Raw genomic sequence first — 21871 nt, 5'->3', positions numbered from 1 at the left:
AAACTCGACAAACACGCTTCCACTAATAACCTGTGTACCCACATGCTTCGAACGCTGTACCATAACCCGATAAAGTCAGGTTATGAACCCACGAAAATCTATCACAACTTGCACGAGCAGCCTAAGGTATCCAATGCGTCTCACCTTTTTCTGTCCGTGAACGATGCTCGCACTTCGAGGGGACGCGTCAAATTGGCGGGTTTCAAACTGCTGTCTGAGGTCACCAGCGCTGGTCGATAAAAATCAAAGGCGTCGGCACCGCCAGCCGCACCGACGCGTCGCACGTTTCGTTACTGACTGTCGATCCATTTCCAACGCAGCTGCCCGCGCGTGTGCAGATGTCGCTGCGCTGCGATAGATCGCCCAGCAGCGAGACGGCACCGCGTTTCGTCGGGGACTTTATTATGAGAAGGCGATAGAGTGGACGGTGGGAGGAATTAGTTTAATCAACGGATCTATTAATATTTCCCACGATACCACGCGCCGAGTCCCTTTGCGTCCGAATACCACAAACAGCCACGTTCCTCCGCAATTGCGCTTTATTTAGCGGTAACAGATGTACCGGATGTGACAGCGTAACGAACCTTAAGGTTAAGTGACACTACGCTTCTATTTTTTATGTAATTGAATCGTAACTTTTGAAACCGATAGACCATTACTGGGAAAATGCCAGCGCCGAATTCTATCAGCGTAGCGGTAATATGTTCTAGCAATATGAATCGGAGCATGGAGGCGCACGCCTTCCTGAGGTAACTGGTCCCCGCGTAACGATGTAACAAACTTCCTGGACGGTAGTCTCATGCGCGTCGCTTCGAATTGTTTCAGTAAGAAGGGGTTCAACGTGAAGTCCTTCGGAACGGGGGATAAAGTGAAGCTACCTGGGAACGCCCCGGATCGTCCGAATATATACGACTTTGGGACGTCGTACGACGAAATCTACAATGACCTTTTATCGAAAGACAAGCAATTGTATCCTAAACGTCAGTGGAATAATAATATTCAATTTCAGGTGGTCGGCTAGTTTTAAGGGAAAGAAATGTGTCCGTTGTAATATAAGTCTGTAAAGTAACCGAAAGCGGACAGAATTCCTTAGCGATACCTTCAGTTACACGCAGAACGGATTGTTGCACATGCTGGAGAGAAACCGTAGGATAAAGCCCAAGCCAGAGCGATTTCAACTGTCCAAGGACAAGTTCGACATCTTGATCACTTGCGAGGAGCGCGTCTACGATCAAGTGATCGAGTCTATGGAGTCTAGAACCCAGGAGGACAACCAACCCGTGCATCTGATCAATATCGACATCCAAGACAACCACGAGGAAGCTACAGTCGGATCGTTTCTCATTTGCGAATTAGTCACCGTGGTACTTTGGCACTCTATACTAGGGCTGGGACTATTTGTCGAATTTTTCGGTATTCGAATACTTCAGTTGCCCAATTATTTGGCGAATATAATTCGAATATCCAAGTATTTGAATATAATTCGAATATCCAAGTATTCGAATATAATTCGAATATCCAAGTATTCGAATATAATTCGAATATCCAAGTATTCGAATATAATTCGAATATCCAAGTATTCGAATACTATTCGAATATTTAAGTATTCAAATACTATTCGAATATTTAAGTATTTAAATATCCAAGTATTCGAATACTATTCGAATATTTAAGTATTCGAATAGATTCGAATACTTAACATTCGAAGTTTATTTGTAGCATTCGAATACTTGTAAAATATTCGAATAGTCCCAGCCCTACTCTATACTTTGCCGGCGCGCACAGCCAACTCTTTTGTAACCATTAATGTACAACGTTTGTTGCAGCTGGCGAATAGCGAGGACCTAGACAATGACATAGACGAATTGCTCCACGAGTTCGAATCGAAGTTCGCAAGAACGATTCTGCACACTGTGTTTTTTTATTGAAAGGGCTGTCGGTTATCGGGAACCTGGTGTTCATCAACGACATAACTTATAAAGCAAACTAAATTATGTACCGTAATTAAACGACCACATTCTCTGAGTCAGATTATGTGCAGCGAATTCCACCGGCGGCAAGTAGGAATTCGAACCGTGCTTCCTATTTATCGAATCATTGCTCTCCATTGGATATGTTTCAGAGATCTGCCGTTTTGCGTTTACGTTACACCCCCGTGGCAAGATGTAAAAGCGAGATCGCTGCTTTCCCCAGCGATCCCGAACGCCTGGCATCGGATTAGGAAAATAAAGACAGAGGTCATGAATTATAAAATATTTTAATTTTGTAATGTATACGCGCGCATAAGTGCACGGAAACAGTGTACTCTTGTACGTGTATGTATTTTATTGTTAGAATGTATTTGTGGTACGTGGAATCGATATGAGTCTCTGGGACGCTTAAAAATATCCAGAGGCTTGTATGTTGCAAAATACTAACCGCTGTTATATAGCGAAAAGGCCTTCAACACAGTTTAAACGATACAGTACTGATGTCCACGAATCAATGTTGATCGAGATGAGCGTACAATCTTCTGGTTTTCTCGCGTTTCTTCTTATTCGAGTGTTTATTGATCTTTTTCCACGGTTTCTCTTCGAGCAACAAACTCTGCGTGGAACCGACTACTGATCCTGTATCGCTGAAAAGTTTACAACAATTATGGGATATTATTGACGACGTAATAAACACGCTCCATTACTTATTATATGTGAATGATTGTCAGGAATTATACAAAGACGACTTTATCGAGTAATAAATATACAATAATGTTACATACTTAGAACCAGAACGGTACAAGCCGTGCATTTTCCCGATCACTCCCCTCACGTGTACGTTAGAATTGTTGTTCTGGAAGAACACTTTATCCAGATCTTCGGACGTGGTCTTGCTCCCCTTGTTCGCGCGTATTGTTCTAGCTGGTAAATGCTTGTTCGAGGAAATGATTCTTCTTCGTTCCGGGAACACGTGAAACTTCTCTTGCTCCACCGTCGGCGGCGCAACGCAATACAAGAGTTTACCGTTCACGAAATCTTTCAACAGATATCGAGCTGAGCGCGGATTGTCTGGCTGTCCATTCTGCGTCATAAAGCCTCGATTATCTGAAACAGAGAAAAATTTGTTAGAAATTGAAACACGGTTCTTAAGGAAGCATTCAGGTTTTTTTCTCGGTGAATACAATGAATAACAATGTCAAATTGTTTTTTCATTTATTTAAGCTACTTGATTCTTAATCATTATGAGTACCGCTATCGCAGGTGCCAAAATTAGCCACGTAAATAAAAATTTAACAAATTTGGGCGCATTCTAACTTCAAGTCTCGAAATTTTCCATTTTTACTTGAAGTTTGAATGCGCGCAATTTTTTTAAATTTTGACCTACGAGGCTAAGGGGCCGTCTTTGAATTGACGAATTCTTACCCCCTCCCTGTCCCAGTATAAGAATTCCTAAGATTTGATATTCCAACCCCTTCTTACGTAATATTTTTTTACACTTAATTCTGTCAGTTATTAAAATTCTTTCAAAAGTTTATATAATTAATTGAACTCGGTTTCGGAAAATTTAAACTAGAACTACTGTTCCGGAACGTTAATGATAGAATTTGTATTTATTGAAAATTTGGTTAAAAAACATTATGTAGACGTTAAAAATTCGCAACCCCTTCCCCCCCCAAAAAAGCCTTACGTAATTTAAGGATGACCCCTAATGCTGGCACCTGCGATAGCGGTACTCATGATCAAGAATCACTTTGGCTTTTTTGTTTCAGATGAGTCTGTAAGCTGAAATCACTCCCGCCAGGGAGGTATTTCTTTTCAAAGGCGCGATTTTTACCTCCAGATAACATTGAAAAAACACAGTTAAAAATGTATTTAAAAAATTGTTCCGCGTACATTATAAGTAGCTTAAACAAATGAAAAAAAAAGTTTGACGTTGTTATTCATTGTATTCACTGAGAAAGAAAAACCTGAATGCTGCCGAACTTTGCGGCGTGATTACAGGAATGACCCCTTAAAAGCCACACGAGCGCGATTACTTACATCCATAAGCGTTTAATATTTCTTCTGCAGTCGGGGGACGAGCAGGGTCTTCCCCTTCTAGCGGCAGCGGCGTCATAATGCCGTATATGTCCTCGATGACATGCCTTGGTATTAAAGTGCCCAGCAACGTAATCGGCGGGACGTGATCTCGCATTTGATCGATCGGCAGTATGCCGTGCAAAATCATGTCCGCTTTCGTACAAACGAAACTTGGCATTACCAATCCGGGGCAATCGCAAAGAAGCAGATCCTTCTCCAGAAACAGCGTCTGGAAGTGTTTCGTTTTGCCGGGTGTCGCAGATACCGACACCTTCTTGTCCATCAGCAAAGCGTTGATCGTGGAACTTTTCCCTACATTCGGGTATCCTACTAGACCGATGGTTGTGACGTCTTCCGTATACGTCTTACCCTTGTAAATTGTTTTAAAAAATGAAACTAATTGATCCCTATTTAACAAGTCCGTTGAATTCTCTACTTTTGTGCCATCTTCCATCCTGGCTTCTTCGTCGGCTCCTTTCAATATGTGCAAACCACATTCCTTCTTCTTTGTTTGTTCAGCGTCTACAGAAGCTGTAGTTACAGACTCTGCGTTGGTGCTACTACCATCATCGGCGCTTTCATATTCGCTTTCCGAGGCAAATTCTGAATTGTAGGATGATCCATCGCTCTCGTCACTAGCCTCTTCATCTTCGGAATTCTCTTCCTCTATCGTTTCTTCGATCTTCTGCTTCTCAGCTGCTAACGTGGCAGAGAAGAACGCGATCCTCACGTTGATATCCGTGAAGTATTTAGCCCAAGCTTCTCGCTGGTGCTCCGTTAAGAAGTCTGCTTTATTGACCAGTATCATATTCATCTTTCTGGGATCCACTTCTTTCACGTAGGCTTCCAGATCCTCGCAACGGAACAGCAAAGGGTTCCGTGCGTCTACTATCTGCACGACTACGTCGCTCCGCTCCACTACCCTCCACAGCTGCCTCCAGAACTCCAGGTTCTTTTCGTAAGGAGTTAGCATCAGCCCTTCCGCGTCTTGCAGTATCGAAAGGCAGCGCCTCCATTCTAAGAACTCCTCCTTTTCTTTGCCCTGCAGCTCGTACGCCGTCGTAGTGCTGTCCCACTTCGGCCTCCTCGGTATCTTGAGATGCTCCCTGTGCTTCCTGTGCGACTCCAGCACCTTTTCCTTCTCATCTTTCGATAGTAATCCTATTCCACTCTTCGGATTGACGAACTTGATGTTGAGCTTCTCTGCGTGGAACTCGGTGCCTGCTAGCTCCGCGGTGGACAGGAACTCTTGGAACGAACTCTCCTCTGTGACGGATTGAAGATTAAGTCTTCCCCAATCATAACCGTCATTTATCTCGGCAGTATGAAGCTATCGAAACGTACGGTTCCAAGGTTATTAAGATCGCACAGAACTTGACACTGTGCACGTGCGGCGGAACTTAAGGGGCGGAAAGGTTATAAACAAAGCCATTACCTTACCATAGACGAATCAGCATTTCTCTTGATCTTCGTAGGGCCGAAACGATCCCGGACTAAAGCCTTCCCTAAATTCCCACCTCCTCCCTTTCCCTTTTTACCCATTCCGACGGAATTTCTATTCTTTCAAGAGATCGTGAGGCGAGCAGGTCGTTATCAAAACACGGCGATTGGCGTGTACCAACCGAGCATAACAGAGTGCCAGAAGTTTATCTAGAATCAATGAAACGGAGTGTCGTGGACTTGAAAGAATAAAACTCCGAGTTCAGTTCGACATACGGTGGAATGTTCAGGGTAGAATTAAAATATATATTTATGCGCATCATACATTTGAACTACTTATACGTATAGTCAATTAAGATGGACCTATACCTATGATATCTATAAATTAAGCCTGGGACAGATCTTAAATCGAGTAATTCCTCCGTCTTATTCCATTTTATTAATAATCGATAGGTAAACTGTCCTGGTTCACAGTTCCTCGGCGACCAGCAACAATTACGAAACGGTTCGACATGTTCCACATGCTGTTTACCATAACTCCACCACGCGCTCGTCAATCCTCGAATCAGAACAAGAACATTCTTTCGCAAGGCAGCTTGTGAACAGTGTTTTTCTCTTCCTCTCTCTTGGAATAATATTAACGTCACTGGTTACATTATTATATTACAATTTCCTTCTTGCGATTCCAATGCGACCCCGAGCGCGGACCCCCGTGCCCTTCGCGCGCTACCGTTGCGGTGAAGAGAAACACACCCGCCTCGGCGGGCACCCGTCCCCTTACTTTAGAAATCTAGCCATCTATGTGTGGATATTCAGTCGCTTCTCTGGAAAAAAAATTACAGCACTCCTAAGTAAAGTCCCTCCGGAAAGAAAAGAAAATATACTTTCATCCAAGCATACTGCACGTAAACGCCCCCCACTCGCTCCTCCCTCAGAGTATAAAATGGCTCGCAACGTGTCCGATATGAGTCGTTATTTTACACTGCGATGCTTACAGAGTACCACCACTGTACAATTCTGTATGGAAATGTGTCGCCGGCCCATACGAGACGAAGTATGTCTGTCAAAACGTGATATTAGAGACACTCGGTTAATCGCTTTCAATAATTATCTCTTCCCCTGATGCCCCGCGATTGGTCGCCGTCGCGGCCCCTGCCGCGGTTGTTGTAACCGCTCCTGCCCATGTTATTGTCGTTGGGACCACGATTCATGCCGCGATTAGGCCCGAGCTTGTTCCCGAAGTTACCGAAATTCGAGTTGAAGTTGTTGGGCGGGTTCTGGCCGGGATTCTGTCCCCGAAAGCCTGGGCCGAAACCGGGCCTATCGAAATTCGGCGGGCCCGAGTTGGGCCCCCGGAAGTTCGGTAGGCCCTGAAAGTTGTTACCGAACGGCCCCTGATTCGACCCGAACAGAGGCAGAGGGCTGGGCCTGAAGTGCTGATTCGGGCCGAAGTTACCATTCGGTGGTCGGAAGTTGGGGCCGAAGTTCCCAGGCGGAGGCCCGTTGGGCCCGAAGCTGGGGTGCATGTTCGGATGGTGCATCATGTGCATGGGACCGTCGATTCCCTGCATACCAGGGTGCAGCGGTTTGTTCTGCATGGGATGCTGAGACATGTTCGGATGGGGGACTAAGCTTGGGATCGGAGGAGGCATGTTGGGATTGATGTTCTGCATGTTGTGATGGCTGGATATGTGGGATATACTGTTGCCCAGGTGTGGCATGTTATTGCTCATCCCCGGGCCCATTCCCATCGGCATGTTGTCGCGCTTGTCGAAGCTACTCGAAAACCCGTCCCCTTTTCGGGGCCCGTCGCTCATCGATTTCTCGTCGTCCCATCGCGAGCCACCGTCCCTGTCTCTGTCGTCGTAGATGTCGTTGTCCAGGGACTTCTTCATGGAGAATCCATGCGAGCTCCTGAAGTCCTTATCGGCGTAGTTGCTTCTTATATCGTAATCGGAGCGCGAGCTAGGCCTTCCAGGCCCACTGGACACGTTGAACCGCAGATCCTCGTCGCGGCTCATGTTCCTCGCGTCCTCGCCGCGGGGAAGCTTCCTGAGATCCTCGTCCTGCCCGCCGTGGTAAGAGTTGCTCTCGCTGGAGTGCTGGTTCAGTTTCCCGCCGATGTACCTGAGATCGGTGTCGCTGGATTGCGAGTCCTCCGTCATCGCTCCGCCGAAGACTGGCTGGTGAATCTTGGACGTTCGGTCGCTGGCCCCACCATCGCTCCAGCCGATCAGCTGGTCGAATTTCCGTTTACCGCCGCGGTTCAGGGCTTTGAGCAGCTCCGGGTTCTGCGCGAACTTGGAACTAGGCAAAGGCGGCGGGAGCTCGATGTCGGGGACTTTAGAGAAATCTATGTCGCCATCGTCCTGCAAATACTCCTCAGATTCGTCCAGGTTCTCTGCCGGACCGACGACGTCCCTTAGCTCTTCTATTTCCCCGGAGAGCACTAATTTATTTATGGCGTCGGTTCCTTTGACAATCGCCTCCGATAGCTTAGATCCAGCTACAATATACAATCATTGTAAAGCTTTGTTGGAGTGGCATGATGCTGTATGTTCGTTCCTGTATGAAATGATACTTACGTTCGACAGGAATCATCTTTCCGTATAATATAATACCATTAGGCGTCACGTCGTTCAGAGGCACTGCTCCCGGCGTAGTTTCGATCAACTGATTCACAAATGCGTTGAGAGCTTCGACCTGCTCCATGTCCTCCGCTTCCATTTCGTTCCACTGAGCCTGGAAATTTCGAGGGATCGGCTTGCTGTACGGAACCTTCTTGTTGGCGAACTTCTTTCCTTCGTCGACGGCGTGGTCTAAGTCTAATCCAGGAATTCCACCGCTCTTGTCCTCTGGCTCGCCATCCGCATTGATTCTGTCTTCAGGCCCCATTCCAGGTATCACAGCCGCCTCGTCAGCTACAAAGTATTTAGGAACAGCAGTGGGTGATGATTGGATCTCTGTCAACTTTATTGCGTACCTATTTCGTGGTCGTCGATACCAGCTGACCCTGCGGGCAGAGTGTTGAGATTATACTTGTCTCTCATCAAGTCGCCGGGCCTATTTCGTGTCCAGAACTTGGAGGTGTGATCGTTGCTGCCAGAGCACAGGATATGACCTAGCGGGTGCCAGGCTAGAGTCCAGACGATGCTGTCGTGAGCTTGCTCTATTGCACCCACCTCCTTGTCAGCCCTAAAAATTGATCGTTGTACGTAGGACACCTAAATGGGCGGTGATTATAAAGCGCGAAAGTGCGTACCCAACGTGCCAGAACAGAATAGCACCGTCGCTGCCGCCACTGCAAAACAGACCCTCGTGACTCGGATGCCACGCGACGCTCGAAGCCTCTTTCTTGTGACCACGAAACGTTTGAACCTCTTGGCTTAAATTTCTAAGATCGAATAGCTTGAGCAAGTGATCTCGCGACGCGGTTACCAGCCAATTCCCGTTCTCGTTCCATTTCACGTCCATGACCGTCGACTTGTGGGCATGCAACGTTGCGAGCGACTGGCCAGTCTTTGGGTCCCATAATTTCACCGGTTGCTGGTTATCTTTGCTCCCAGAGATGACTAGACTCTTCTGCGGATGCCAGTGCACGCACTTCACATCAGCCCCGTGACCTAAACAGGAATCGTATGAATATTCACCGTAGCTCTGAAGCTGCTTATACTTTATCCAGCACTTCGTTACCGGTTTGTAGAAAGTGTAACTAAGAGACCGTAGAAATAAAGGTAATTACAAAATGGGAACCTGATGGAAGTACGTACCTCTCAGAATTCGTTCTTCGTGACAGCGAAGGAAGTCCCAAATTCTGACTGTTCCGTCATCGCTGCATGTCGCCAGCTTGTGATCCGTTGGACTGAAACTACCCGCCCAAAAAACAAGAGTTATACTCAAACAGTACGCTGTCACATATTTACGAAGCAATTCTTTATTTTGTAAATGTTCACAATGAAGAATCTTCAATAAAATGAGTACTATGGTTGTCAAAGCAGATTTCTGTTTCATTATTCTCGTGTAGAGAGCAGTGTAAAGTAGCAAGTATCGAGGCGATAGCGTAGCATGATGTTGACTGCCCACTGAGGGCCAGCAAATTTTATTGAAGTTATCATTTCTACGGCTGTGACATGTTCAATGTGAAAAGAAGCAAAGTACGTGAAGTATTTCATCGGATAGGACACTTAAGACATGTGGTACACCTTACGGACATTATTATAACACGACTTCAGGACACAGTTACTGTTCAAATTGAAGCATTCGAAGGCTTACATTTATTACTGATTCGTCATTTTGCTGAATGAATAAATACTACCACATGCAATGTTCACAGTATGTGCGAGGCAAGTAGAGAATATTGTGAGAATTCTGTCTTCTTCTTCACAGTACCGTCTGCTAAATAATTTGCTCATATACACCTGCACATCTACGCATGCATTCTTAGTACATCCTAAACAGTACATCACGTGAAGATCAATTGAAATCGCTTATGAATTCATAAGGGATCACAATCGTTGGAAAAATCATTCGAAAACAATATTAAAGAATATAACGAGCTGTTGTTTCGTGAATTACTGATGAAGTTCATGTATGATTCTTCCTAAGAGTTCGAGTGCTACCGACTCCTGCACGGGAACGTGCGGCGGCAATGCGTAAAATAATAATGTAAAATAAACTTTACTCCCCCGATTGATCTAGAAACTTGTTAACTTATCGATTGCATGACATTCTACAGAGTTACGCATAGTGGATTTTACTTTAAGTGCATCTCAAGGAACAGACAGACATCAGTAATAAAAGGAAGATCTATGTGTAAATATTGTAAATAAACAAAAAACCATCTTCGATAGTCATATCTGGCACTCAAACAAAATTCATTGCCTGGTAAGCAACAAACCGTCTCATTGTCGTTAAATCAAGAATCTCTCTTTGATGCCACATGACCACCGAGTGATATACCAAGAGTGATATTTTTTTTTAAAAGTTTAACATTTATTGCACAAAAAAAATGTCCGAAGTGTACATGAATTTCATTATATCTCTCAGCTACTCTCTCTCTCTCTCTCATCTGCAAAAGGGCACAAGCGACACAAATCGAAGAAGAAAAATATCTTTATTATCGGAGCCATGTGATACTGCAAATGCCTTTATTTCAAACTTTATTGAAATCTTGGATGATGTAAAGAAGGACACAGGATATTTATTTTTATTGTAATTCAATGGGAATCTCAGCTAGGTGTTTGCCGTATATATTTCTTTCTCGTTTATTGGTAATTCTAAAATACACATCTTTGCCCGACAGCCTGACTGTATAAACTCCTCAAACCGAGAGCCGTAAGGACCTAGTTTTCGTTCGTAGCAGCTCACTTTCCTCCTTGCACTCTTTACGCGCGGCCACGTAAAAATAACAAGTTCTTACTACCATGCTCTAGCGGACCATATAAATTGACTTAGGTCCCTAAGACTCTAGGAGTACAAACGATAAGTTTTATATATCGACACGCATACAACATAGTTGACAGAAAAGTTTACACTGTCCTTGCGTATCAACTTTTCAATATCATTATGATCCACAAAGGTATAGAGAATGTAAAGAAAAAACAAAAAATGTCTTGCATAGTATTGAGAACCTACTGTGTAATCGATATCGATCAAAAGGGACAGGCACGTTTATTTAAGACAGCCGAAAACTACTAGTGTACGTATAATATCACTCAGTATTTTCTGTCGCGTTATTGCATCACATCTCTTTCAGGTACCCGAACGATTTTATAAGAAAAATTACCAAACCTCGCTGCCACTTGTGACCACGAGAACAATAAGAATACTGTACAGTATAGAAAGTCGAGCTTTTATCACAGATTCGATATCACAGAAACGTTCAAGGAGTCTAGAATTTGCGTATTTCCCATGCGCCTAATACCAGAAAATCCTTCGAACAAGATCTATGGAGAACTCTGGAGATCACCTGTGTACCCATACAAGAAACGCTATTGTCATAGCGGAAGTGTCGTAAGACCAGAAAAGGAAGAGAATGAGAGTCGTGTCCAGTATCTTAACTACAGCAAGGATGGACGGATCATCGATAACAGTGGCGCAAGAGACGTAAGGACTAGTGTGGTGGATGGTATACCTGAGTCCTCTAATCGCTTCTTTGTGCGCCTGAAACATCTTGACGTTGTTCATGTTGCTCTGCCAATACTTGACGTAGCCCGCGTGATCTCCCGTTACCATCCAGCTCTCGTTGTGCGACCATACCATTGTTCGTACCGGACTATCGTGGGCCTGCACAGACAAACCCAATCTCTCTTATTCGCATACCAGACACTGGCATAAAAGCTCCTTACGAACCAGTAACAAAAGCTCAATTCTCACGAGCTTCCGTTACAACGCAAGTAATTTAACCCTTCAGCGTGGAGGCTTCCCGCCCAGAACAGTACCTAGCTGCGGGTTAGGTTGTTTGCATTGGTCGAAACCTGTTGCAGACCTGAAGAAGTATTCTCACACCTCCCAATCTAACCAATCGGGCTTGCATCCCTCCCAAACGGCCACTCTCTCGAAGAGGCCCTCTTCACGGTAATATCTGCTTCCCAACGGCCTACAGAACGTATATGAGAAGAGCACAGCACGCCTCTAATTCAGGGGTCCAATAGACCTTGGTCCCAAGCCCTACGCCTCCGCTTCATGTCCCTTGACGAGCGGCGCTCGTCATACCGACGTTGCGGACAGTTCTATGACGAGCCCTGCTCGTCATACCACGCTGAAGGGTTAACGCCGAGTCATGAAACGATTTAAACCACGGGATGCAAAATCTCGTCATACTGTTATCGAAGTACAAAATGTACCTGTAGGATGGTCTCGAAATTAAACGTAAGGCCATTCCACAGGGTGAATTCCCCGCTAGAAGCGCCAGTTACGAGACGCCTGCCCTCCGGTGTCCAAGCCATACAGAAGATCGGACAGCGCATTTTATTTGTCGCAGTCTTGACGAATCTTGTGGTGACTGCGTTTATCGGATTGTCGACGTAACTGGGCGGCGGGAGCAGGTCGGGGTAGTACATCACGTCCGGCTGAAGGGCACGCCTGTCCCGATAGTCCCGCTGCCATACTCGATTCTACGCCCAGAGAATTTGCAACGTTAATGATAGCCGTGATCGAGAGTCTCGCAACGCAGGCGAATCCTACCTCTAAACTCTTTATGATAGCGGAATTGTAGTCCACCGTTTTGCGCATGACGGACTTCCGAAGCCTCTTCCCGTCGAACTCATCTTGCAGACTGTCCTGGCCAGCGGCCACAATTTTCGGAGCATGGTACGGCCGGAAAGGCTTGAAGAAACCGCGAGCCCCGTCTCTGTGGTTGTTGTATCGGTGCTGGTAGCTCCCGGACGTGTTTATGGTTGTTAAATTAGGAGGCGGGGCTGACAAGTTCGGAGTAGCGGGAGGTGGCACCGACATGTTTGGTAGACTTATGGCCGGCAGGGGATTCGCGAATTGGGTGGTTGCAGACATAACGGAAGAATTTATAGGGCTCTATAACTTCAAGCGTGCGAAAGGAAACATAATCTGAATGGATAATAAGGGACGAACATATTTGCCGTTCGATATTGTCTGAAGTCGCTGCGCTCAATCCATCGTGGTTGTTAATCCTGTAAACAGACGTAAGTTGCGTTTTTAGTGCATTCTTAAAATTACTTGCATTCGGCTCGTGCGCGATTCATTGGGTGCATTCGGCGCAACCAACTGTTGGCCTCTGAGCAGCCATCGTTCCGCTCAGTTCTGCTGAACGGCACTTGGGAAGGTGGGGGTATTTTAGCAGTTCCCAACATGCTGGGTAAAGCGAGCGAAATTTATCTCCACTGGGAAAAATGGTGACCGCTCGCTGAACCCGTTGGCAAGTGAGCAACTGAGCGGTAGCGTTCAGCGAAAGATCAGTGAACGCAAGTGAGCGGTTGGCCAACAGTTGGTTGCGCCGAACGCACCCGTTCCCGAAGCTATCGTTCACTTAAAAATTATACGTATCCAGCCTATTCGCGGAAATTTATTCGCGGAAAGGGTCGCGCTGATCTCGACGAGTCGTTAACGAAGGATCTCCCAACGAAACGTTGATCAACAATTCGCAAGTGCGGGGAGCCAGAAAATGGACTTTCACAATATGTGAAAGTGTAATGCCAGCTCGTAAACGGAGATATCGCGCGCGTTAATTAGTTTCACTACGGCAGATGTCGAGCTCCCTTTAATCGATTGATTATTATAAAGTCGGCTGTTAAATACTCGCGAGCGGACAGTTGAACCCGCTCCTTCTGGAAATTGGAACGCCAACAAAGGTTAGACGATATATTTTCGAAACGGGAGGAGCGGCCCTCTAAACGCAGATTTTATTCGAACCGCGGATTCTTGTGACGGTACAGGTTTATATAAACTGGTAGGCAACCTGCTCATTAAATCGCGAGCGAATTTTCATTGATGTGTTGTGCTGCACTGTAGAACCCTCAAAATGTACACAACCACTCCGATTCCACCGGATGTAAGAGGGATGAGTTTTACACGATTAACGGGACGCGCGAGTTAAAGGGACCATCGCCCGAGGGAAGTATGGGCGACTCGTAGGTTCTACTATCTAATATGTAAATCTAAACACGACTGGCAAACAGCAAGAGGATCGTGTGTCCGCTACGGACGCCATTACTCTTCTGGGCGATGACATCCGTTTTACTCGTGTCCCATTTCCGTCGGCGGTTTAGTAAATTCTTGTGGGCGACACACGCTCCGATCGAATGTTATTAATTATATACCATCCACGCGTGCATGGATTTTTGCAAATACATCGATGTAGTAACCGCTTCGGATGGGAATAAAATAAGCCGAGGGGTTATAGGGACTTTTGTAAACTGTTACTGCGGTTCAGCGTAGTTGTATGATTATACAGGAACGTTTGAGGATTTTGTTTAAAATAGAGCGTCTTAATTAACACTGCGTCTGCTGCATCTATTCTATGTCATACTAACGAAAATATCAGTTATGTCACGAATTGAGGAGGACTACTTGTTCTAACACTTTTAGTGTTTTGTACACTAGCAGGTGTGAAGTTACTCAATTATTCGTTGGTATTGTTATTGCTGTTGTATTAACGAGGGAACACCGCGAACACGCACTCACCGATTGGAACGCAACTCTGTGGGTTTATAGAGGGATTCAAGGCAAGAACAAGAGCTGTGTTTCGTTCGGGCCCTATCGCCCTTTAAGGGGGTGAAAACTAACCTCAAAGTCAAACAGGCAGTTTCACTTTTTCGCGTATAACTCCCAAACTACAACAGACAGAAAGAAATGTTTCAAACAAAAGTTTAATGGTGCAACGAGCACTGCAAACTTGAGTGAACAAAATTTTCAAAAAAGTTTTTTTTCGTTCAGGTATTTTTTTTTTTAAACTCTTCTCAAAATTTCGTTCACGCAATTTTGCAGTGTTCATTGCACCATTAAACTTTTGTTTGAAATATTTTTTTCTGTCTGTTGTAGTTTGGGAGTTACACGCGAAAAAGTAGAAATGCCTATTTGACTTTGAGGTTAGTTTTCACCCCCTTAAAGGGCGATAGAGCCCGAAGTGTGAGTACGGGTTTGCGGTGTTTCCTTGTAAGATTTTGTTATGAGAGCGAGATTGATCGCTACTCAGAACGAAATTATGAGTAAATCAGATCGGAGTGGATTTGGTATACTTAAATCTGGAGCTCTTCAAATGATTTCATCTGCTGAAACTTCTCCGCTACAACTTTCTTCTGAAACTTTATAGATATCTTTGTCCCGTCGTTGTCTTACAAATACAGTACGAAAATAAATCGCAATCATGAGCGATAAATGCGTGATGACAAAACTCCCGCATCACATACAACAGAAGCTGTGTCACACACGACCGCCTTACAGACAAGGGAAAAGGTTCACATCGGTGAAGGTAGCATCGTGGACTTGTATCCTATTCCCTGTAAACATATGTAGTTGTTTACCCTTCGTGGTCACACCTTATAATCACAAATTGGTCACGTGGGATTCACTGTACCCCAGCGTCATTCTTTTGAGTTACCATTTTCGACTATTTTTTAATCTTTTAACTTTTCAGTGATAATTGTACATTCGTAATGCTTATACAATCATGGTCTAATAGTTTTTTCTAGAAATGTAAATTTTTATATGAAAAAATTTCTAGTTGAAAATGAGCGATTTTCCACAGTTGTGGGAAAAAAGCGATTTTTTAATTTTTTTTTGCGATAAATCACCGAGGGAAGTCGTAAGTGCGATTAGGGAATTCAATCCCGAGATCCCGGCTGTTTTTTGGATTCCATTTTTATATTTTTCAGTTCATAAAGTAATTTACGTTTTTAAAAATTCTCGAAATTCTCGGGATAAGTTATAACTTGATGTATCAAATCCCGGGAGTGTTAGGATCCAAAAAACAGTCGGGATCCCGGGATTGAATTCCCTAGGTGCGATACACCCCCTGTGACCATGAAGGGTTAAAGGTCTTACAGAATTACTGATTACCAAGAAACGCTTCATTTAGAATAAATTTAAGTTTTAATATGTACTCGGCTGTAACGTTTCCTTGACACGCTAGCTCTATGTAACAGGTTTATACAGTAAACGACGAGTCCAAGCATTTAATGATATGCGGAGTGCCGAAGCTTCAGTTAGGTGAAGAAGTGAAGAAGCTCGTCGATCCATACGGCGATGTAAAGAAGATTCATGTGGTGCCTGATTATCCTTCAGAAGAATTTACAGAAGCTTATTATATACAGTACGCTCGCATACAGAGCGCGAGGTCGATATCCTTTCGAATTTTCGTTGCATCGATGCCCGATGTAAATTACTATGTGTGACGTTGTGTGTTATACAGAATAGCAAAACGCTTCGTTGATGGTAAGAATTTTTACGGGGGTTCGCTACATGTATTTTATGCGCCCGAGCTGGAATCCGTGTCCGAGACTCGAGCTAAGCTTATTCAGCGCCGCCGAGACGTGGCTATACGCATAAAGAGAAATCAGCGAGATGCGGCAAACCCAAGCACTGACAAATTTGTACCCAAGTATGTCGCGAAAATTTGGGTGATTCTAAGGGATTAAGCCACCCTGAGACGCACGAAACTAGACGATTTTTTTTTACAGATACTATGAGGTTGAAAATGATTTCTTCACTTCTGTGCAGAGCATGTATTAGTGCATATATTGTTTAATTACTGTAGAAAAAAATTAAAAACTAACCGAGTTATTTGTTGTCCCGCGAAGCTCCTCCGCGCGAGCGGTGTATGAAATATCTCCAATACTATTTGTCCGATTTATTTCAAACTTGGTACACATATTCTTAATGGTATTATCTAAAATGTAGCATATCATTTTTTTGTGCGATACCCATTCGTATATAATAAATGTTTTAAGTTCGAATTGTTCGGTAGAAAATCTCACTTCTTTTTAAAATCGTATGCTACATTTTAGATAATACCATTAAGAATATGTGTACCAAGTTTGAAAGAAATCGGACAAATAGTATTGGAGATATTTGATACACCGCTCGCGCGGAGGAGCTTCGCGGGACAACAAATAACTCGGTTATTTTTAATTTTTTTTCTACAGTATTTAAACAATATATGCACTAATACATGCTCTGCACATAAGAAGTAAAGAAATAATTTTCAACCTCATAGTATTTGTAAAAAAAATTCGTCTAGTTTGGAGCGTCACAGGGTGGCGCAACCCCTTAATAAAGACATTATTTCCGCGAGTATAGTCAGCGTTAAATAAATTCCAGACCGCAGTTTCACAGGAAGAAGAGAGCGCCGGCTTTACCGCTTACGGAAGAACGGCTATCTAAACATTATCCTGGAGAAACGTTGTCTTCGATTTGTAACGGTATACCGCGGCATATAGATCCGAGACCAGTGTCCGAACCTAGTTTACCTTCGACTTCGCACAGTCAAGAAGCCACTTCAATTTCGACTGCTCTATTGCAAGCTCCGTACCACCCCAATGAGGATGTCGTTAAAATAAGCGAAGCCAGAGAAAGCGCGTCGAAACCCGACTCTGCGAAAGGCAAGAGAAAAAATTACAAAGGACAAGCTGTTAACAGCAGCGTCAAAGTCAGAGTCGTTCGACCTCGGATAGTAGACACAAGCACTATAGTAAAATGGGACACCTCCAGTAAGAATGTATTCGCCAATCCTAAGAAAGTCGAGAGTAATATAACTATTAAATTAATATCGAGGAGCGATAACGAGAGCAAGAGGATTGTTATAAAGGATCCAAGGTGCGATTTCCATCGCATGCTGTTTCAAGTATTCTATCGTAGTCGGTTATCATTGATATGTTACGTTTCAGCGTGTCGCAATTGGTAAAACCGACAGAGGAGCTTCAACTTTCGATTGAGGCAGCAAAGACTCAGATACGCGCGGCTATGCGAATAAATAACACTGAAAGCTAGATAAAAGAACACTAGTATAAAAACAATTTATTTAATATAAATACTTTAATTGCGAGCGATTGGCATTTATATTTTAAAACATTTTACTTATGTCAATAATTTATAAAACCTTCCTATTAAAAAGATTTGTGTAAGACTAATTGTACCTTCAGTCTTCCTATCCTAAATCAAAGAGCCAGAAAGTTGTTAAATAATCACTGTCGAGTCCGGGTCCCATTGTATATCGCTTGATTTAGACTTCGCGCTGTATTTCGTCCGCGGCGGTGTATTTTCTTGCAACATTTTTGGCATTATACTCTTGTTTCTAATCTGTTGCGGTGATTTCGCTAACACCGAGCGCACGTGCCCATTATTCGAGCGATTTCCAAGCGGAGTTCGAATCTGCGAAGTAGATAATTTCAATAGTACCTTCCGACCTCCCTTACACGATAAATAATTAGAATATAAACTACCTTTGCTGGCTCGTTTCTGTTTTTATCGCTCGAATTGAAAATCTTCTTTTCGTCCGCTACGATCTTGATTTCCGATTTAATCGCCCTTTTCCTCATTCCAGTTACTTCTGCATTTTTTATATCGCTTTGGCATTTAACTTCTTGCAGCACTTCTAATATTTTTTCGTGAATAATTTGAATCTCGTCGGAGTCGGTTGATTCTGTTTCACTGGGATTGTCCTCCAGTACCGACGAATCTCTCCATACTTTAATCGTATCGTTATCGACAGCAGGGGCCTCCTTAGGCTGCGCATCCTCGATAATCAAAACTTCGCTGCAGCTGCTGTCTCCTAAACATGTTTCATAGTGACTCTCATTATCCAGTCGTTCTTCTCCTAATGCAAATATTCGTTGACCAGTTAAAACAGGATCTCGACACACATCTTCGGCGATCTTACTATAAATTAGTTTGGAATTTTCAATAACGGTAATTTCCTCACCGCTCGCGGAGATTGTCTCAGTCCCAGATGATTGACTAGAAATCGACGAGTCAGATTCCCCGGATCTGTCATCGAAATCGTCGTCTAAATCGGAAGACTTCGGTGCGCACGCTGCTAAGTCTGGCAATGCTTGGATTTCGGGTACAGTAAACTGGGATGACATTTCGCAGTATGAGAATCTAGAATAAGAAACATCTGCCTCGTAGCTCCCACGTCTGTACAAACATTCCTGAGACCTTGCTCTTAATCGCTCTATGGATTTCGGCTTTAACAGCGGAGTTCTATGAAAGTCTGCAGCCGGAGATCGCGGATCCAGGCCCAAAATAGCGAGACGCTCTTTTTCTATAGAAGTAATTCCCTTTTTGTAGATTATTTTGTCAGCTGTTGGTGTTAACTCCATGTCGGAATCCAGATTTTGCTGAAACAAAAACTTTATAAACTACTCTGTGGCGAAACCGAAATTATACAAGTTTCGTCAGTGGTGGATTCAGAGGGCGGGGGGCCTCAAGGGAAACATACTTATTTTAATTTGCAAAATACCTATTGTAATTTAGCAATATGAGAGAATATATGATAAATTGATACAAAAAAAAAACACTTTCATTTATCAGGAAAATATTATCGGGAAGGTCCCTGGTTTATTTCTCAGACTTACGCCCCCCCCCTTTCTCAAGAAAATCTTGGATTCACCAGTAAAAATTTCAAGTGAAAATATTCATTGGTTCAAGAGTTATGATGTACAGCGTGTCTGAAAATGGTGTTTCGAGAAAAACGACTTCAAAGCCAAGTCCCGTATGCCAATACAGTAAACCCTCCTATAACGCAGTACTCTCATAACGCGGAGCAAAAATTGCGACAGTCCTCCTACCTGTAACGCGGTACTCTCATAATGGGGTTTCCATACAACGCGGTTCGAATTAATATGATTTGTACTATGTAATTCTGAGTTTCTTACAACGCGGTACGAATTAATCGCGTTATAGGAGGGTTGACTGTACCGCTCTGCGAGGCCATTACTCGGCGATGCCCTCAATTGCGTTCACAGCCATAACTTCTTCGTGAAGTTTTGTTTAAAATGTTCATAAAGAATAAGTCTTTCAGAATCAGCAAAAAAAAATCGATTTTTTGAAGCTGAAATAGTCAACTACCCCCTTAATATAGTATTTCTGCGAATATCTCGGAAAGTAAAGCCAAGCGGCGGTTACATGTATAGGAAGAAGTTGCTCAGAGTCCTTGACAACATACCTCAAGGTAACTGAAATCGGTGAGGTGGTCGCTTTGTAAATATTTACCGAGATTCTAGAGCAGGCCCGTCCAGGGATTTGCTCGCACGAGCAACCGCGAGTTGCTCTTCGCTCTTGAAGGCATCGAGCCAGGCCCCTCGCGCCCCTCAAGAGAGAAAGCTCCCCCTGGTGGGGCACAACCGTCGCTCTTGTCTTCGCTCGCAACCACCCGCGGTTGCTCTTCGAAGGGCAAGAGCAAAAGTTGGACGGGCCTGTTCTAGAGAGACTTAACGAGAGAGACTCGTGTAACTCATCGAAAATGAGGCGATCTTCGTGAATTTCTTCGAAGAAATAGTTCGAAGCAACTTAAGCAACTTACCACATTCAGAAATTCAAGCTTAACAGTATCTCCCTTTCGTGGCTCACATTTTCTTGGACTTAAACACAACATTACTCTGTCTAAATCCGTCTCCAAGTATGGTTTCATTCGCAAGTGCCTTGGAATTGCTGAAATCGCCCTTTTGTCCAATCCAAAGGGAGTAGAATCGACCTATGGACATCGTGTATCTTATACATCGCTCGTTTCAACAGAACGCTGCCCTCGTCTTCGGTAGAACTTACCTCGATCGGTGTTCTATCAATACCAGATGTTACGGACCTAGGATCGATAGGTAATGTCTTATGAATTACTGGCGGAGTGCACATGGCTCCTTCCACGGTTGCTTCATCCGTGGAGGGCTCTTTGTTTCCTTCATCCTTCTCGATCTTATTGTTTTGGCAAAAGAACTTGGTAAAGTAATTCCCCATTATTCTTCTTTTCTTGTATATTTCAGTGCACTAGAATTTCCAATGAATAAACGATGAGTATCATGCTTCCCGGTTCATCGATGTCATTGAAATGACTTAAAGGTAAACACATGATGGACACAAACACTTTTCAGATATTAAAATCAGGAATAAAATGGAGCTGTTGAAATTTTTAATTAATTATGAAATAACTGTAATTTTCTGACTATTATCTTTTCTGTTCCGAGAAAACTGGAAACTCTTATTCCATACGGCTTTGCGAAAATCAGAAACTTTTATTTTCTCAAAAGTAGGAAAATAGGGGCATTTATCCCGCTCCGAAAGAGTTAAAGTTCTGACAAGCAGATTTCCTGAAAATGTTGGGGTAGCTTAAACGGTTCTGTGAAAATAATTGTATAAGAATCACAGTGTGCTCTCCCTTTTGTATTTATCCTGCTCCCAATTCCTTAAAAAACACTAATTAAAAAAATATTCCTAACTTTTATATTTCACCCTTAAATATCTGCTGAAAGGTAAACAACCCTCCAAAACTTTTATTAATCGAACATAAAATAGCTGAACTCTTACAACAGTTAAAGCGTTAATATACGAAGTTAACTTAAAATAGAAAACAAATAATTTAGAAGTTAGAAGTTCGATAAATAGCATTTATTTACAAAAGAACAGTCTACAAGCTAACAGTAGTAGGAGATTATTCAGGTTTATTTCTCATCGTACGAATTTGATGATCGAACTTACCTTAAGTGAAAGTTTATACAAATAGGAGTACAATTTTTAACACACTGATCTCAAACACCATAACTGAACGCTTGACAACATTCCTTTAATTGTCTTTCAAAATTAAACCGACTAAACGAAGTCTTGCCAACATGGAGCTTTTGAATAAGCAGGGTTGCCAGAGTGGGCGGAATTCTGACATCTGGGCGGCTTTTCAAAACTAAGGTTTATTTTTCTTTGGT

General features: G+C 43.5%; 5 protein-coding genes across 12 annotated transcripts; 2 read left to right on the top strand and 3 right to left on the bottom strand.

Moving 5' to 3' along the window:
- The first annotated feature begins 367 nt into the window (after positions 1-367).
- On the top strand, positions 368-2750 carry Ssu72 (Ssu72 CTD phosphatase). Of its 2 annotated transcripts, none has more exons than XM_076825595.1 (5): positions 368-549; positions 652-749; positions 826-969; positions 1106-1364; positions 1827-2750. In XM_076825595.1, the coding sequence occupies exons 2-5, from the start codon at positions 667-669 to the stop codon at positions 1926-1928; spliced, it is 588 nt and encodes a 195-aa protein (XP_076681710.1). In that variant the 5' UTR covers positions 368-549; positions 652-666; the 3' UTR covers positions 1929-2750. The 2 variants fall into 2 exon arrangements, with proteins under 2 accessions (XP_076681710.1, XP_076681709.1); XM_076825594.1 differs by having other exon boundaries at positions 368-575.
- Ns3 (nucleostemin 3) lies at positions 2242-5728 on the bottom strand. The gene is made up of 4 exons (XM_076825569.1): positions 5493-5728; positions 4014-5382; positions 2756-3077; positions 2242-2617 (listed from the first exon to the last, which is right to left on the bottom strand). Exons 1-4 carry the CDS (start codon positions 5592-5594, stop codon positions 2482-2484), a joined length of 1929 nt encoding a protein of 642 aa, XP_076681684.1. The 5' UTR covers positions 5595-5728; the 3' UTR covers positions 2242-2481.
- A 49-nt stretch (positions 5729-5777) lies between these two features.
- Wdr33 (WD repeat domain 33) lies at positions 5778-14699 on the bottom strand. Of its 2 annotated transcripts, none has more exons than XM_076825556.1 (9): positions 14535-14699; positions 12678-13138; positions 12338-12607; positions 11626-11777; positions 9263-9360; positions 8755-9115; positions 8476-8687; positions 8078-8413; positions 5778-7998 (listed from the first exon to the last, which is right to left on the bottom strand). In XM_076825556.1, the coding sequence occupies exons 2-9, from the start codon at positions 12999-13001 to the stop codon at positions 6593-6595; spliced, it is 3159 nt and encodes a 1052-aa protein (XP_076681671.1). In that variant the 5' UTR covers positions 13002-13138; positions 14535-14699; the 3' UTR covers positions 5778-6592. The 2 variants fall into 2 exon arrangements, with proteins under 2 accessions (XP_076681671.1, XP_076681670.1); XM_076825555.1 differs by lacking the exon at positions 14535-14699 and adding an exon at positions 13924-14183.
- On the top strand, positions 14233-18091 carry LOC143375928 (RNA-binding protein 48). Of its 3 annotated transcripts, none has more exons than XM_076825587.1 (6): positions 14233-14324; positions 15277-15435; positions 16109-16299; positions 16375-16563; positions 17283-17777; positions 17849-18091. In XM_076825587.1, exons 2-6 carry the CDS (start codon positions 15331-15333, stop codon positions 17949-17951), a joined length of 1083 nt encoding a protein of 360 aa, XP_076681702.1. In that variant the 5' UTR covers positions 14233-14324; positions 15277-15330; the 3' UTR covers positions 17952-18091. The 3 variants fall into 3 exon arrangements, with proteins under 3 accessions (XP_076681702.1, XP_076681701.1, XP_076681703.1); XM_076825586.1 differs by having other exon boundaries at positions 14254-14570; XM_076825588.1 differs by lacking the exon at positions 14233-14324 and having other exon boundaries at positions 15309-15451.
- On the bottom strand, positions 17949-21779 carry LOC143375927 (uncharacterized). Of its 4 annotated transcripts, none has more exons than XM_076825583.1 (6): positions 21651-21779; positions 20727-20942; positions 20485-20655; positions 18883-19300; positions 18404-18777; positions 17949-18332 (listed from the first exon to the last, which is right to left on the bottom strand). In XM_076825583.1, the coding sequence occupies exons 2-6, from the start codon at positions 20910-20912 to the stop codon at positions 18138-18140; spliced, it is 1344 nt and encodes a 447-aa protein (XP_076681698.1). In that variant the 5' UTR covers positions 20913-20942; positions 21651-21779; the 3' UTR covers positions 17949-18137. The 4 variants fall into 4 exon arrangements, with proteins under 4 accessions (XP_076681698.1, XP_076681699.1, XP_076681696.1 ...); XM_076825584.1 differs by having other exon boundaries at positions 18404-18774; positions 20727-20924; positions 21630-21757; XM_076825581.1 differs by having other exon boundaries at positions 20727-20924; positions 21630-21756.
- Between the last annotated feature and the right edge of the window lie 92 nt (positions 21780-21871).

Source organism: Andrena cerasifolii, chromosome 13, assembly GCF_050908995.1.
Source record: "Andrena cerasifolii isolate SP2316 chromosome 13, iyAndCera1_principal, whole genome shotgun sequence".
NCBI classification, from domain to species: Eukaryota; Metazoa; Arthropoda; class Insecta; order Hymenoptera; family Andrenidae; genus Andrena; species Andrena cerasifolii.
Note: the sequence above shows the minus strand (reverse complement) of the source record. Positions and strands in the feature narration are given on the sequence as shown.

Bases quoted from the DNA above. Each gene is read 5' to 3' on its own strand.
- Ssu72 (XM_076825595.1), top strand. From the start codon at position 667: ATGCCAGCGCCGAATTCTATCAGCGTAGCGGTAATATGTTCTAGCAAT. The intron at 750-825 runs GTAACTGGTCCC...GAATTGTTTCAG, and splicing joins GAGGCGCACGCCTTCCTGAG to TAAGAAGGGGTTCAACGTGA. The intron at 970-1,105 runs GTATCCTAAACG...CGATACCTTCAG, and splicing joins TTATCGAAAGACAAGCAATT to TTACACGCAGAACGGATTGT.
- Ns3 (XM_076825569.1), bottom strand. From the start codon at position 5,594: ATGGGTAAAAAGGGAAAGGGAGGAGGTGGGAATTTAGGGAAGGCTTTA. The intron at 3,078-4,013 runs GTAAGTAATCGC...TCTCTGTTTCAG, and splicing joins AATATTAAACGCTTATGGAT to ATAATCGAGGCTTTATGACG. The intron at 2,618-2,755 runs GTATGTAACATT...TAAACTTTTCAG, and splicing joins TTGTACCGTTCTGGTTCTAA to CGATACAGGATCAGTAGTCG.
- Wdr33 (XM_076825556.1), bottom strand. From the start codon at position 13,001: ATGTCTGCAACCACCCAATTCGCGAATCCCCTGCCGGCCATAAGTCTA. The intron at 9,116-9,262 runs GTACGTACTTCC...ATTCCTGTTTAG, and splicing joins CGAAGAACGAATTCTGAGAG to GTCACGGGGCTGATGTGAAG. The intron at 7,999-8,077 runs GTAAGTATCATT...TGTATATTGTAG, and splicing joins AAAGATGATTCCTGTCGAAC to CTGGATCTAAGCTATCGGAG.
- LOC143375928 (XM_076825587.1), top strand. From the start codon at position 15,331: ATGAGCGATAAATGCGTGATGACAAAACTCCCGCATCACATACAACAG. The intron at 16,564-17,282 runs GTATGTCGCGAA...AATAAATTCCAG, and splicing joins ACTGACAAATTTGTACCCAA to ACCGCAGTTTCACAGGAAGA. The intron at 17,778-17,848 runs GTGCGATTTCCA...GTTACGTTTCAG, and splicing joins ATTGTTATAAAGGATCCAAG to CGTGTCGCAATTGGTAAAAC.
- LOC143375927 (XM_076825583.1), bottom strand. From the start codon at position 20,912: ATGGGGAATTACTTTACCAAGTTCTTTTGCCAAAACAATAAGATCGAG. The intron at 20,656-20,726 runs GTAAGTTCTACC...CGATGTCCATAG, and splicing joins TTGATAGAACACCGATCGAG to GTCGATTCTACTCCCTTTGG. The intron at 19,301-20,484 runs GTAAGTTGCTTA...TTTTTGTTTCAG, and splicing joins AGCTTGAATTTCTGAATGTG to CAAAATCTGGATTCCGACAT.